The 16779-nt window shown below is 37.6% G+C and overlaps 1 protein-coding gene across 22 annotated transcripts in view; it reads right to left on the bottom strand.

Annotated features, from left to right (window-relative positions):
- NRXN1 (neurexin 1) overlaps nucleotides 1-16779 on the bottom strand; it is a 705404-nt gene that overhangs the window by 205687 nt on the left and 482938 nt on the right. For all 22 annotated transcript variants that reach the window (XM_029965176.1, XM_029965177.1, XM_029965155.1 and 19 more), the window contains one exon: nucleotides 15685-15866. In XM_029965176.1, the coding sequence (XP_029821036.1) occupies nucleotides 15685-15866 (182 nt within the window). The remainder of the gene's footprint in view (nucleotides 1-15684; nucleotides 15867-16779) is intronic.

The following is a 16779-nucleotide window of genomic DNA, read 5'->3' as shown; positions in this document are numbered from 1 at the left end:
TTATAAGCACAGAATTAATCAATGATTCTGTCACCAAGGCGAGTCCAAAGTTGAAATTAAAGTTCTGAAGCTACAGAGAGAGTCTGGATCAGGTCCCAGTCTGAACTAGGTGGGGAAAGAATCTGAATCCAGGTTTCTTCCAGTCCCACTGAAGTGGGTTAGTGGCGCTGAGGAAAAGAGTCCCTTTGCATTCTATCCTGTACATTCTGTCACAATCCTGAACATTTTCCACATTCAGGTTTCCACTGAGATATGAGACTGGAAAAAAATAATTTTCTAACTTATACAGCACTATTACCTAGATCAGATCACTGGTCTTTCTCCTGCTGCACCCAGTTTCCAGCAGTGAACAAAAACACACAGTTACTAAACGGATAACCCTTGATCTGCATCTATAAGGTTTAGGTTTGGTGGTTTTAACCTATGTTAGATCAAAATAAAGGAAGCTTGAAAACCCATGAAGATTTTCCTGAGATTGGTGTATGAGCTTAAGTTAGAGGGAGAAAACCAAAACTAACATGAGCATCTCACCTAGGACATTTATAAAAAAGTCAGCTGAACAGTAGCAGAAAAGCCTACTAATTTCCTAAAATTCAGCCTTTAGAGTCAAAGCCCTGCTATTATGTCCCCAACAGAATCAAAAGGAGAAGTACTAGTTTTTCTTTTGGAACCACAATTTAGTATCACTCATAACCAGTCAGGCCCACAAGGAAGCACAGCAGAGCAGGATGGAGGGAAGGCTCCACCACCTGAAGTGATTTCCTGAATATCCTTTGCTTTCTCTACACCCTCCAACTCAGCATAGGTAAGTAATTTCCTTGTGATCAGGAACTCTCTTCCAAGCTGGACCTTAAAAATTAATAACAAAATATTCCAAGTCAGTAAGCTTTCTGAAGCATAAGCTTGCATGTGAAAAATTCTGATGTAGAAATCCATCTTGCTATAATTTCAAAAAAATACTAACAATGTAAGGAATGTTTGTGATAACCATTTTATCAGTAGTATGTGTGTGGGAGAACATGATTCAGGTAAAACCACTTTCCTGTCTTGATTTTTAATGTTCCTGTACATTACAGGAAAAATGCAGCATGAAACTCTCAAATATTTTCAGTGAGAGAAGGAAGGACTGGAGGGAATCAATTACATTTGCCAGTAAATCAGAAGTGCTTGTGACTGGTGCCTCTGAGGGTCAAAAGTAATAAGTGTCATGCACTAGTAGCCTGACACTACACCTGTGTCAGGAGATAGTGAAGATGAATATTATAATTAGAAATGCTGAACAACATCTCCATTACAAGACAGATAAAGTGACAGTCCTGACACAGTCACAGCAACAAATTTATTCATCATTTTTCTTCCAACTCTATAAAAGGACATACATTATCAGCCTGGGTGACTCCTATCTTTTGGGGCAATGAAGCACATCCAGGACCTACCTTTGCAACTGCAGAAGTGCAAAATAGGTGGTGAAGCTGCATGACACAACTTGGGGAGAAGAAGACTAGAAAGGGTGGTTAAAGGATGGGGTGACACAAGCAGGGGAGGTACTGAACCATCATGGCTGGTTCTCAGGGAAATACCCTGCCTTTGCTCCAGAGGAAACCCCAGAAAACAGCCTGCTGACAAAGACTTGTACAGAGAATAGAGATTAAGTCACAGATAGAAAGATAAAAATCTTTTCCATGCTTAAAGCTTTTATGATATAAGCCCAGAGTTCTGACAACTGTTAATAGCTAAAGGAATATTTTAAATCAACATTCTGTTAAAATCATTAGAAAGCCACATCACAAATAGTCAGTAACATCAGGAAAACAGACAGTTTATTTTAAAAATGAAACAGGAAAGTTTATCTTTCCATGATTTGTGAATGATTATTATCTTTCAGACAATCTTCATGCACTATTGTGATGAGAGACCTTAAAAAACATTTCACAGAGCAGTGCAGCTATGTCTAAAACCAGTGAGCTGGCCAAATAGCTCAAAGAGATGAAAAATAAATTCACCCCAATTGCACATTATTCTTGCAATATAGCCAAATGTGTTTTGCTCAGCAATCAATTTAGACCATTGGGGTTATTTTGGATTTACACCAGGATGGTGCAAATTACCTCACTACTCCCACACATCAGCCAAAGCAAACACTTGCTAACATTTGAGAGGTGGGCGAGGAGGCAAAGTTAGTTACATCACCACCACCTTCCCCACAAACTGAAGAGGAGGCACATGCCAACAGTCAGTGAAGAACACACCAACAGGCCTTTGCTGGGCTGCAGAGCAATTCTCATCCATACAGATTCAAGTTTCTTTCCTGCATATAGCAGCAAAGCAGTTTGCTAAGTGTTAAACAAGAGGGGATGCAGCTATGGCAGAGGGGGAGCAGGTTCTACCTTGTTCTGCTGCATACAGTCTTGGAGTTTGCTGCTGACACTAGGACCAATGGATATTGAAAGAAAACACTGAGCAGCAGCTTACTCTCTCCCTTTTCTGTATCTTCAGAAATGAAAAAAAGAGAACCTCACTGTGCTTACATCCAAGCATTCATCTTAAATCGTTCCTGGACCTAAGTCAAAAACTGCAGCATATATGGGTGTGTACAGCTCAAGAAGACCTTGCTAAACCCATCACTTGCTAGCAACAGCAAGTACATCTAGGCTAGCTTCAGCGAAAACACAGAGCAGAAGTCTCCTTGGCATTCCCATTACCAAAAGGAAAGTAGTCTGATCTTGAAAGTATAACTTAACAAGGCCTCCCTATGAAGTCAGCTCCACTGCTAGCCACCAAGCAGAGTCAGAAATTTTTTCCCAATACTCGAAGGCATTGTTGCAAAATAAACCAGCTATTTCTTACCTTATCCTGACAGACAGCCAAAACAAATTAGCCAGTCGCAAATATTAACAACTTATATATACTAGAGGATGGTTTCATAACCAGTTACTCCCTGTCTTTTCTTTTGTAAACAAAGCAGAGCTCACTCCTTCATTTTCTTCTCAGGAATTAGGCAGAGTATACTGCTGATTCTCTTAGTAGCTGCCTCCTTTGCTTACCTCCTTTTCAAAAGCCAAGTACCCAAACCTGGCCATCATTCTTCAGTTAAGGTCCCAGCAGTACTGTGCAAACAACAAGCTTTTCCTCCTCTGGCACCCCATGTGTTGTCAATGCATCCCAGATTGATGCCTGTCTGCGTCTGCAGCAAATTGCAATCAGCTGTAACTTTCCAATCTTTTCTATAGAACTACTTCTAGGCCACAATTATTCCTCATTTTATAGCTGTGCATTTGATTTTTCCATCTTAAGGTACAGGAATCGGCGCTTTTTTTTTTTGTAGAAATTCATCTTCCTGATTTCAGATTATTTCTCCACTTTATCAAGCTCATTTTGAATTTTAATCAGTTCTCCACAGTGCTTGCAACCCCTGTCTCCCCTCCTCCCACACTAGCACAGCTTGGTGTCATCATGTACCACACTACAGCTGTGACAAGGAGATGTGCCGGGTTTTTTTTGAGATTGAATATGCAGTGAAAAGCAAGGAGGAAGAAAAGAAAATCAATGCCTTAAGAATGCCAGTTTAAACAGCCAGCAAAATATTCAAAAGGTAGATTAGGGATAGAAACACAGAAATCTTAAATATCTTCCAAAGGAGCATCTCAGCTGAGTACAAAGTTGTGACAAGTTTTTAGCTCTGGGGAAGACACTGCCCATTAATTTAGCCCTTGGCAGCACCTGTCTTTAAATATATAACCATATTAATAAGGAATAAGAAATATAACCAAGGGAGTTTCTGTGTTTATTTATAGACCAGGTAATATGAGGTGAATAACATAATTCTTACAGCAGTTTTAGTCTTGTTCCCATCTTCACTGTATGTTTCCTAGAAAGAAATACCCAAATAATATAGTCAAGGTTTCAGTATCTCATCTGTATTATCCACTGATTTTTTAGATTATATTAACAGCACAGCCATCTTATTTTAGCCTTAGAGTACACACTCAGATGTTTTTTCACACAAGCAATTAGAAGATTGGAAAATCTTACAAAATGCTCCTCTCAATTGTTCCATGGAGAGCAAATCTAGAAGCACCAAACAACTGTAGCATCCCATGGCACTATTACAGCCAAGAGTTATTGCTCACTGTGCAAAGTGACTTGCAGATGTATACAAAAAATCTTGCAATTCAAAGAAAATAAAAATCCCCAAACTTGAAGCCACCTCCAAAAACCAGCACAGTTGCCATCCTACAAGTAACCCATGCATACAGATATATGCTACCTGCAACAACCCAACTCATTTCATGTGAAGGGCAGACAATTTGACATTAAAACATGCCTTATATTAGCTTTATTAGGAATTTCATAGTAATTCCACAGAAAAGTGAAACCCCCTCTTGCTTTGAAAACAAGCAATAGAGAATTCCCTTGCCTTTTTCTGTTTGCTGAGTAGCAAATCGAAACAGTACAGAAACTTGGGACATCAGGAAAGGCTCTCTGGGAAGGAAACAAAACAAAACCAAGTTGTCAAATGGGACTCCCTGCTGCTGCATACCATGTGGTGCTCTAGTGAGCTGCATCTGTTCAACTATTAAACATTGTGGTGAATATGATACCGACAGCAGTGACATTATCAAATATGCTGAGTGGTTATTAAGGCTCTATAGCATAATATTTTCACTTTTTATTTTAATTGGTAGAAATTACTATAAAGCAGCTTCACGTATAACAATGCTCTTTGTGCTTGTCTCTGTCTGTGGATTATGTAGCAGTGCCCTCTCAGGTAGTCTTAAAAATGCCATCTGCTATGCAAGCAAAAGGCTGAGTACTTTTGCTCCAGGAACTCTCTATTGTTTCCTGGAATTCACTAGGTCAGGAAAAAAAGCCCCATATGGGGAACAATAAGGCTTCAGCACACTTATAGGGTTTCACAGCAGACTGGAAGAATGCAGTCTGTAGCATTCAGTCTGTAAGCAGTAAATTGCAAGTCCATCAAGGGCGAGGGCTGAACTGAAAAGAACAAGAGACTGCAGCCCCAAAATGGAGCATGATGTTATCTGTTGAGGCTGTAATGCTTCAACCCCATTCTTCAACCCAGAGGCCTGAGATCAAGAGGAGTACCTGACACAACAGCAGAATACACGGAGGGAAGGCTTCCCACTCCTGTATGAGCAGCTTTCCTAGACCACAGAGAATGTGTAATGCTGCAGCAGCAAGAGTGATTTACATCTTCTGGAGGGAATATCTAGACTTACATTTTGTCCTTGACCGAATATAGATTATCACCTACAAACTCTGGCACAAGAAGTTAAAGCCATGTGAGGAGCTTCACGCTGCTACACTGAAGGCATTGGGATAATTTCACAGAGATTTGGTAAAACTGAAGGACTATGTCTTTCCTTTGTTCCTCAGCATCCCTTACCTTATTCAATGTAAGCTAGGTAATTATCAAAAGCCAAGAAATGCATGAGTCAGTTCCTTCAGCTAATCCACCCTCTGTAGCATCAGAATGTTTCAGTGCAAATGGGCTTTCATGAATAGTGAGATATCTAAGCCTCTCCAAACACTTAACAGCAAAACTCACCTGTTGTAAGTGGGATTGTTACATTAAACATAAGCCACCAGAACACAGAACACTGACAATATTAGATCATTAAATCTTTATCCTGTCTGTTATTGTTGCGGAAATTCTTGTGAGTGGTATGATCTAAGCAAAAAAACAAAGCAAAAGAAAAGACTTAACGGCAGCAGCCCACTGTCAAATGGGAAGAATCACTGATAGATTGATAGGGAAGGCAAATATTGCAGATCTACAGTTGTTGCTGGAGAGAAAGGAATACACTGTTCAGTGACAGACCAGCAGCGGAGATGCACTGGTGTCAAACTTGTCATGCTCAGGTAAGAGAGATTAAGCAGCATAGGCAAGTTACTGAAAAGCAGATGAAGATATAATTGGTTTCAGAAAATACAAATAGATTCCCTGCTCTGGCTCTGTTTCCTGCATAACTCTCGTGCAATGAGCTGGGGCCAAAGTTTACAGAAGTTAAGTAACTTAATTGGATGAAGGCAGGAGCCAGGCCCAGTGTGTTCAGTTCTACCCTCTGCTACACCACATTAAATCCAGTGATTTTATTACAATTACTCCTCACTGTCACAGTGGTGTAAGGGAAAAGCGATAAGGCTCAAGACATTAAAATAGTCTAGAAGAAACAAAGCAAACTAGCATTAAATATTAAAACAAGGTTTCAATTTGGTGATGACACTGAGGTTTCACAGAGCAAAACCTGAATTAAGTGGTCTAATTAACCAACTATGAGTTGCAATTCAGGTAGTATCTCACAAAATAAGAATAATATTAAGATGACCTTTCCTTATTAGCACAAAATAATTACCTATATTAGCAACGTTTACTTAAAGAAAGCAACAGGTTCTGTAAAATTGTCTCTGCACCTTTTGCCTTCTGGCAGGAGTTTTCTGGCCTAATGCTCGTACTTATATTTCTGCAGTATTTTCAAACAAATCAATAGTGGAAGTGGTGGGATGAGAATTACTTGGGAGTTAGGATCAGAAGCTGTTCAGGTCACCAGCAGCACTTTTGCCCTCATCTTGTTCTGCATCAATAGGCTAATCACTCTCACTGGTATTAAAAGTGATATTGTTCATACTGCACGTTCACTGAAAAGCTGCCACACTTGGTACACTGTGCTACAGTGCACACTACGTCCTTATCTACACTTAGAACTCGTAAATTTAAAAGACAGGGAGTTAATGGGCCACATCATGGGTTCTGGCTTATATTCATAAGAAACAAACCTTGATCTGTCCTGTGCAAACCTGGCCTCTTTCAACAGATCAACAGCAGTCTGAGAGTCACTGTCTCTTATTCGAGCTGCCATCAGGCGCTAAAAGCATAGTCTGAAAGTGATGCCATTGCTCCTGTCTGTCCTTTTTTTTTTTCTTCAAACAACACATTGTCAACCCAAAGTGCCTAAAAATCTGTCTACACCCTGCTCTGCCACAGCTTCTAACACACTGGGTACACAAGCCTTCCAGTTGGTGTTGGGCCAGGCATGCCTGGCAGGGAGGAGGGAGTGCAAATCTTTCTGTGCTTTTCTAAAATTAGGAAAGAACCAGGCAATAATAAGCTAGGAAATATTATCAGGGCTGACTCTGTTATATTAGTAGATCTAACAAACAGTATATGCTTACTATATATATTTATAATATAATAATAATATAAGTGTATAATATAGATAATATTATATCTATATCTAGATATAATAAGCATAATATTACCCCCATAGGATAGATGGGAAAAAGTGGCCTGGTTTTGGATGTTACTCTCAAACATCCAGAGCTCAAAATCTCGAGATCATCACAATAATTTCCTATGATTTGGTGCTTCTTCCTTTGAATGATCAGCCAGGTTACAGCGAACATCTCAACTGCTCTGCTATTGGAAATAGTAAAGTATCCTTTAAATCTTAATAAGGTTGTTAAGATGCCTGCTAAATTTTTCATCGGCTCTTTTTATACATGGCAATGTTCTGGAAGAGTTGGTGCCAAGTTATTAAAATATCTGTAACCTTCATGTGAAAGGATTTTGGCTGGTAGCCAGCGTGAGGAATTTTGGATTTAAAGGATGTGACTAGATTGTGATGGATCTAAAACATCAATGAGAGAGTATAATGTTAACTAGGAAAGGCGCTCCTACTGAAGAAAGATGGTCTATTTATTTATCTGTACATTATAAACCAATTCTTCTATCCTTTTTGAAGCTAGAAAATTTGTATTTATACGAAAAAACATTGACACAGAAGGATATAGTTCTGAATTTTGGCCACATGCATATTTGATTTTCTGTTGCTGTTTTTGTTCTTTAATTAAACAGAACTTTTCAGTGGTCCCCATCAAGAAGGCCTTCCATGTGAATACATCATACAGTCACCATCTGAAGTGACTCTCCTTTTCCTTCAGTTATACAGTATGCCTATTTCTGGGGGAAGGAAAAGGTATGTGATTCCTGAGACCCCTGGAGGTTTGCCACCTGTTTTCACTGGGATTCACTGAGACTGCAGAATTTGCACAACACGTGAATTTGTGTTTGAGAACATGGCAGAAGAACAGCCTGGGAACAAGGGAAAGGGAAGACAAAGAAAGAGTCCTTGAAAACAAGGCTGGATGTAATCCATAGAGTACTTCAGAGCTTTAAAAGTAACAGTGTAAAAAATAAGAACAGCTTTTTGAAGAGGTCATGAGCCTCTTCAAGTTTGTGTTGATTAAATATGCTTGCTCTTGTGCTTGCCACTCCAAATTGGCCCACTTAAGTTCTTAAAAACGCATAGCTTTTTTACAAATATAACATGACTCAGGCCAAACCCCTTCTATTTCCAATCTTGGCACTTTTTTTAAGCTCAACAAGAGCCCAGAAAGATGGTTCCATGCTCACATTCTCTCCTCTTTGCTGGATATAATGTCATTTATGTACAGGCTGCAACAGTAAAGTCATAGGAAGACTTGCCATCAAATTCAGTAACAAAGTTTTGGATCTTAAGCAGTTCTGACAATTGAATCTGATGGATTCAATTGTCAGTGTAATTTTGAGATATGTGGGATCTGAAGGGAACTTTGAGTCCACCATCTGGTCTGCAAGATCATTTCATACAATGCCATGGCCACATGCAATTCTTTCCATAATGCTGTCGGATGATTCTAATATATGTGGGCCCAACAGAAGTGTTTTAAGGATCTACTTAACCTCTGCCAGGCTTTAAAATTTTGCTAGAAGAAAGTACTTCAGGAGATTCAGCAGTGTTGAGGGCAGGAGCACTGTGCAATGGACACGTGTTTTAGCTTAGAACTTAGGTCCCACTGGTTGTGCAATTTTCTCTGGTCAAGGGGCTGGCAGGTGGTGACTCCATCACACAGCATGCTTTTTTGGGAAGGAAGCTTTTATTCTCCCAAAAGCACAAAAAGAGCAGGAAGCATAAAGGAGATGCTAGTGCTAGGTAGAGGAAGAAGTGAGAATTTCTACCTATCCCAGGACAGAGGAAGAATATGGTAGGAGTTGCCTCCCTCAAGCACACTTCTAGGCTGGAGAACTAGGCAATCAGTTGGGAGATCAGACCTGCCACACTGGTGTGCTGGACCTGCCATGCCAATGTCAGGATTTCTCCTTGCAGCGTTCCATGATGGCAGTCACAGCCAAACTGTTTCATGATGTACAAATTCCATTCATATTTTTCACGCAGTAAGGTCTCAGTCTGCTCTGTGCCAGAATTAGCACATTTCCATAACCTTCTTTCAGCAACTTGGCCTGTTTATGGCAAGAACAGAGCACTGTTGCTCAATGTGCAGTAACAGATTGTGCAGAATATTCAAGATGAGGCATTAACAAATAGCTTATATAATAAAAACCCTTTTCAGAGCTTTTTAATCTATGTCTCTGCTAATACAAAAGAATAATTTAACTTCATGTTTTCAAGGCACAGCTTGACCATCTCAGTGATTTATTTATTTTCCTTCTTACAAAGTTAGATCTTTAACCTGATCAGTGAGGTAAATGATTGCTGCGTTTAGCACAAATTCCCTAGATTAATTCATTGCTCCCACTCTAATTAACTTAATGTTTGTGTGCATTGAATTGCATTCCTACCTGCCTGTCTAGTCCCATAAATGATTCTTTTTTGATTGCCCTGGGTTTTTTTATTCCAACCCAGAAGCAAGTCTGGAAATCTTTCTTCCATAGTAATTTTTCTTCAGTTTAAAGGTTAACATATAGTCCAGTTGCTGAGGTTTTTCTTCCCCAAAGAGAAGAACAATCACTGTTTATAATAAACTTCCTATAGCATTTTTCATCCACATGTATAAATGAGAAAAAGAAATCACAAATAAATATCACATCTATAAGCATAATAAAGAAATATCAAATACTGGCAGACTTCTGGATTAGATAATATCAGCCTTATGAAATTTTCTTGTGCTGCAAGGTAGCAGAATATTAAAATTCACAACTCTGATAAACATAGAGGTCCAAAGTCTTTCCAGGGCTCCAGAGTGATCCCTGATGCTCACTTAGCTGATATGATGATGACCTGGTTTTCAGAGATGCTGACTATATTCAGTATCCATTGACTTTAACCACTTATGTGCATGTTCAGCACTTCTAAAATATCAGATTTCTTGAACCTAGTTCTGCCTTTTTTTTTTTAATCTCTTCCTGGATGTGAATAATTCTATTTTAAATTCATTACTGTTTCATGAATATACAAGCCACCACTGGCCTTACCAAATCTTTGCTTTGCATATATATGCATATCATAGTAAGGAATTCCATATTCAAATGATGATTATTAGGAGAAACACTATTCTGCGAATATTATTATTTTGAAAATTATTAAACTCTTCCTGGGAAAATTAATTAGCTCCAGTACAAACCACTAAAATCAAAGGTATTTTTATCATCAGTCTCACTGAAGGTACATCCAGCTCTCTAGGACTTGATCCAAATACAACTAAGTCAATAAAAATCTTTCAACTGACTTTCCATTAGGCATTAAGCCCAAGACATGTGAAGTATTCAAAAGAGAATAACAAATGCATTTATCTTAAAACATTGTAATTGTTTCCGTGGTACACTCAACACAGAACTCTGATCTTCACTTGAGTTTTACTGTTTCTGTTCACTTGAGGGAAGGTCATTATACTTACATAAATTAAAATTATCCATATTTTATGTATGCATACAATAAAATCTAACAGAGTCAGCTATTAAAAGCCTGGTGTAGCAGAATACTGCATATGTATAACTAAGAGACAGAGAGAGAGGAGCATCAAATAAGAGCTGGTTTAAGTTTGCCAAAAGTTTCAAAAAATTTCAAATAAAAAATGCCATTTCCACAATATATATTTTAATATATATAGTATGTAAATATTTGGGACACAGAGCACCAACGGAATTTATTCATGACTCAAAACTCTGCTTCCTGTAAGACACACAACCTTTCCCCTCCGTGACTGTTCACCTCAGCCATTAATTGTAACTCTGAAGGCTGCACAAATACATTTTGAAAATCTAAGGATGATACTGATTAATCTATCATGCCAGTAATGTTGCATCTTCACAGTATTTCAGGTTAATTGTGTTATACCTTGCATATGCTATCTGTCCTTAACCATACCATACTTTTTCAGGTAATGTGTTAGCATGTCTTTTAAAGTAGTTTCCCATGCTTTTCCATCACAGTATTAATCCTACTGGTTAACATTTTCCCTATAATTTTTTTTCCCAATGACATGAAAAAGAATGAAAAACAAATATGTACTACAATCTACCTCGAGTTTAATTTCTTTTTCTTTTTGTGTTTTCTATTTGCTAGGTAGCATTGTCACTGTTCTCTCACAGGAATTACAGGACATTTTCCCACAGTTCCTCCTGGAAGAGGAGAATGCCTGGAAGAGGCATTCAAAATATTGGCACACCTACCTTATTCCTTATTTTAGGCCTCTGAATGTTTCCTATCAGAATGATCATCAACACTTCACCTACTTCAGCAGATCCACCTCTGTAAATGAGCTTAATGAGAAACTCCTCACCCTGCTTGAGCTAATAGAAGTGACCACAAGGTAGTGCACTGTAGGGTGGGTGTCCTCTCTGCAGTGCCAAAGCTGTATGGTCTGAAATGCTCTGCTGGCCCTATCCCCTATAAAACTTCTTGATCTCAATTTCAAAACCAGCTGAAACAATAAAAACAGGTGTTTTCTGCTCCCGAAATACTTTAATTTTAAAACGAATGACACAAACAAGGAAGATGCAGAAACTACGGATGCTTTTCATCAGGCATACAAAATGTCACATTTTGTTGTAAAGTCTTCCATTTTAACAATGAAAGATGAAAACATAGCATAATTTATTCACTTTTTTAAATGGTTGAAGTGTATTGATAAAAGTCTATCCTTCTTCTCTTCACTAGCAAAGCCACACAGGAAAATGCCAGTTTCCTAGCTACCAGCATTGCCAGAAAGAGCAATTTAACAGGATTTCTTAGCCCTTCAAGGCAGTATCTTTGTCTAACTTCACTTTTTTCCTCAACATAGAAAAGTTAGAAATTCAAGGTAGCAACAGCACAGTGCCTGTGGTAGACAGTGACATGTATATTTGTATACTTTTCTGTCTAATGACTTTGGAGAACAGTGTGGGAAGAGAAAAAGAGTAGAGGCGGGAACAGGAATCTCTGACACAATGACCTAAGGGCTTTAGAAGTCAGTGAAAAAGCTAAGGACAGGAGTGCACATGGTGATTAATCGAACATTGCATGAATAGGCTGCTACCTTTTTCCATGTGGCATGGAGATGGATGCAGACCATGTCATGAAAAGGGGAAAAAAATGAAGCTTACAGTCATTATCAGCTCTATGTGTTCTTTACTTATCCATCAACAGGAGAGAAAGCAACAGCAGACTTTTAGGTATGATATCTATTTCCTCTTGAACTAGATCTACCAGCAGATACTGCACAAGAGACCATAACAGAAGTCAAGTGATTGCTGTGAAAACTAATTGCTGTATCTCTGGATGACTAAAACATTTTAAAATCCCTTTCTTAAAGCACTGTGATGCATATGTATCATACACACAAGCAATCCTTTATATCTACACTGCTATAGTACAAGTGTAGTTTTATAATAATCTATCTTGGAATTTAAAATACTTGCACTGGAACTGTTAAGCATCTGGTAGCAATGCAGATTACACATTTTTTTAAATGTTTCCCCTATTAACAATGGTTATTTGGGGAGGTTAAATGATTGCTTTAAATAAATGTGTTCCTAACCTAACACTAAAGCTGTGATTCAAATGATCAAGTAGCAATTTTCAAAATCAGAATTTGTTATGAGTTTGATTTCATTATTAGGTTTACATCATCTTTAAGTAAACAGTATAAATAAAGAGGGCAAGCACACACTGAAGTACCATAATCTAACTCGTAATTTTCTCTTCCATTTCTACAATGAAGAAGGTTAAGAGTAAGCTACCTCATAGCTCTCTCAAGCACCCTCCCCAGCATGCTAGTGAGGACTAAAATCTAAAGTTTTTTAACTCAAAGCAATAGTTTCAAACTTTTTTTGCCACCATTCTGCTGAAAATGCATTTTAAACCTATCCTTACACATCTATCTCAAATTCTGTCACTAGGAAGGATGTGACTAATGACCCCCTGGATATAATGGAAACTCAGCAACAAAAGAACCAGTTTCTATCACACTGTAAAACTGAATCCAGGCATAATTAAATCACAAGTCTATCTTGTTATAAGGTTATAGTCATTATAACACTGGTTAGTTATTCATGCACAGTGCATCTCAATGTACAAAGGCACTTATTACTCATGCATATTTATTGCACAAACAGGTGAGTGGGTACATGCAAATTAACATGCAGAATTGCACATTATACACTTCCCTGCTTCCACTGTTTCTGGTTATTTAGTAAGACATTCCTAGTGACATCTCAATGCTGATGCAAGAAGGAAGTTTTGAATGACAAAACCCTCCTAGTACTTTTATTACAGCTGGTTTAACACAGTAGCTGCCAATATGGAAAAACTTAAATCCAATAAACTATTTTTGAAATATAACATTTACGTAGACCTCTCCATTCTTCATTTTTATAGCTGTGATGTTTCAAAGTATCTTGCTGAGCAAAAATAGATCTCAGGTAAAATTCTCAGAAGTATCTATAGTTCCACTGGCTTTAATAAGATGTATGTTCTTTGGTATCACAAGTGCTTTTGAAAATACTGCCTTTCAACTTTCTTTTGAATACTATCCTTATTTGAAATAAACTCTGGAAAATTATATCCCAGTAGTTTTCCAAGCTTTATCTATCATTGACAACCCTTAAAAAACCCCTTGCCAAATGTCTTAGCATTTCAGGTCAATCCCTTAGTGTCTCCACCCTAGAGACAGACTACACTGAAGCTGCTCTCAGAAGGTCCAACCTTGTTTCGGTGAAACTTTGCACGGTTACCACGGATTTTGCTCTGAAGCAGAGCAGGCTTCAGGGAGGTTTCTAAAGTCTCTTGCAAAGACAGCAGGGGGAGGCCAATATCAGTTCACAGAGCATGATGATAAAAGGCTTTTCGCTGCTTCACAGAAATTTCAAAAGACCAGTAAAGTATAATTTATCATGTCCCACATCCCTATTAAGGTGGTAGTGTTTCTGACCATAGAAAACTCTCAATTATTCTTTTATTTTTACCATCTGTTGCTACAGCATAGGTATAAGAAAGTTATTTGGGAAAAAAAATTAAAAAGCACAAACATTTATGAGCAGGCAATAATTTTTGATCTCCAACTCATAACTAATTAATACAATGTTTGTTTTAAAATAGAAAAATAATGGCTAGACAGATTGAACAAATATTGTAGTTTTGAGAGACTTCAGGTACAGTAAAATTACAAGAAAAACATTCCTTAATATGCTAATGAACAAGAAAAAACTGTAAGAAGAAAGTAACACTGTCAACTACAGGGGGTGGATCTGGTATGAGATTGCAAAGAAATGGGCAAATAATGAAAAGGCACCTGATGGTTGCAAAGCAAATATTTAAATTCTATCCAGCAACACAATACTTGCCTTAAAATACGTAGGCTTTCAGTTTTTCTGGCATGTGAGAGAAGTTGCTTTGTTCACATTTTTAAACTAAGATTGCAAAATACCAGCCAATTATTTTGTCTGTGCGATTCAACGTAAGAGAAGGGTAAAGATAACCTCTGAATTTTATTTAAGGCCTTTTTTTTTTATTTACTCAAGCCAGTAAATAATAAAAATTAAAAAAAAAACCACCCTGGTCCACAATGTGAGACTGCCTTTGCAGAAATAAGGAGCCTGTGAAGATTGCATACCATAATTCCCTCTAATTTTGAAAATGATCACTGCTGAATGTTTTCTGAGGGTAAAAGTGTAATCAGTTATAGATCAATACGTAATTTCACTCAAAAGGAACTCAACTGTTCCCTAAAAGTAGAGATGTTCTCAAATAAAAATCAAATGAACACATTAACAAAGTTCAGACTAATCTAAACAACAAAGTTTTATACTACCTTATTTATGTTTTATAATACCTTGGTTATATTTATTTCTGATGTCATAAAACTCCTTATGTTTTCAATTTTGATGGCTATTTATTTGTTTTAAGGCAGTTGAAATTATTTTTTTAGACTTCTTAGTGTGATAGTCTTGCTTTCTGCTTAAGACTTATCGTCACAAAAGAATGGTGAAATTGGAAGATAAATTCTAATATTAGAATTTATCTAATAAGCACAGTCAAAAGTGTAATTCCCCCAGCAGATTCCAGATTAAAACTCTCAGGATTAACATACCTTCCTTTGGCGCCGCTAAATCCTTTTCTATGTAATTAGATTGTAGTAAAGTGCTCCATCTGTACACGTATCCCAGTATGATTTTTAATTGAAAAGCCATGTAAAGTAGCATTGTATCAAATAAAAGGCATTTTGAGTACATCTGAGACCCTGTACAGAATCACATGCTATAAGCCATTATCATTTAGTTCACTACTGACCCCGAAAGGCTCATTAACAAACCGCTACATTTGCATTAAAAATAAAATAAATTTAAAAGTCACAAATATAAAACAATCAAGACAGGAAGAAATCTCATGCACTTGTCATAATACTTACGATGTGCAGCTCTAGATAATCTCCGAGCCCAGTAGAACTGTCCACTCTTACTAACACGGCCTCTTTTTGAACAGTACTAAACCCTATTGCCAGTCTGTCCGCGCGAGTGCTTGGCCGATCGTTAGGGGGCCACGTGTAAGTGATTTGTCCACCACCTTTGCTAAAGATATATGTTGTTCCCGCTGCAAAAAAAAAAAAAAGAAATGAATATAGTTAGCTCGCTTGCACCAATGAGAACCCACATGGAAATCATATGCTCTGCAAAAGTCAGGATCTTCTCACACAGCAAATGGATTCATAGAAATGAAGAGGGCTGTATTTCAACATGAAGAGGTCTTTATCTCTGAAAATTTTGCAGCAAGCAAAATATTAGTGTTTTTTATATAGTGCAATCAACACAGAATATAACTTAGTTGCAAACGAAACAACTTAAAATACCATAGCTCTGCTTCAGAAATGCATATCTATTCAAGAGAATTCTTAAGCATATGCTTGATGAACATGTTTCTGTGATGTATAGAACATGGATGAGCTGAACCAAATTCTTTCCCAAACTGGGCGTAGGTAGAAAAATCAAGCAATTCTATTTACCTCATGACTGACAAAAAAATGCAGCTACTTATTTGCACAATGAAAATGACACATTATCGTGCCCAGCAAAGCAAGATGTTAGCAAATACATTCACATAAGATTTTACAGATCTAAGGTTTATCATCTTGTGACAGATGGGGATAACAAAAGGAAACAAACTTTACTTGTCATGTCAGGACAAAAAGACATCAGTCTACCATCTGAGTTAGCAATGGCTTATTCACATAATGCTCAATGTATATCTTTTAAAAGTGGAAATCTTTACACATTATATGCAGGGTGCACTTACAAAATCTATAATCTGTTTTAACCAAGTGTTTAAACCACTTAGCACTCAGATACTTAACTTTATATTTCCTCTGAACTAAAATAGCAGCATATCCGGACATTTTCCAGATTAAAAGTTGTATCTTAACAACACCATATAACAGGCAAGTTATGCATGCACTTGATCTTTCATTTGAAAAGTCACTACAAGCTGGCCACTTCTTTTCTATGAAGGT

The sequence above is a fragment of the Manacus vitellinus genome, unplaced genomic scaffold (assembly GCF_001715985.3).
Source record: "Manacus vitellinus isolate BGI_N305 unplaced genomic scaffold, ASM171598v3 scaffold_8_pilon, whole genome shotgun sequence".
Classification (NCBI taxonomy): domain Eukaryota; kingdom Metazoa; phylum Chordata; class Aves; order Passeriformes; family Pipridae; genus Manacus; species Manacus vitellinus.
Note: the sequence above shows the minus strand (reverse complement) of the source record. Positions and strands in the feature narration are given on the sequence as shown.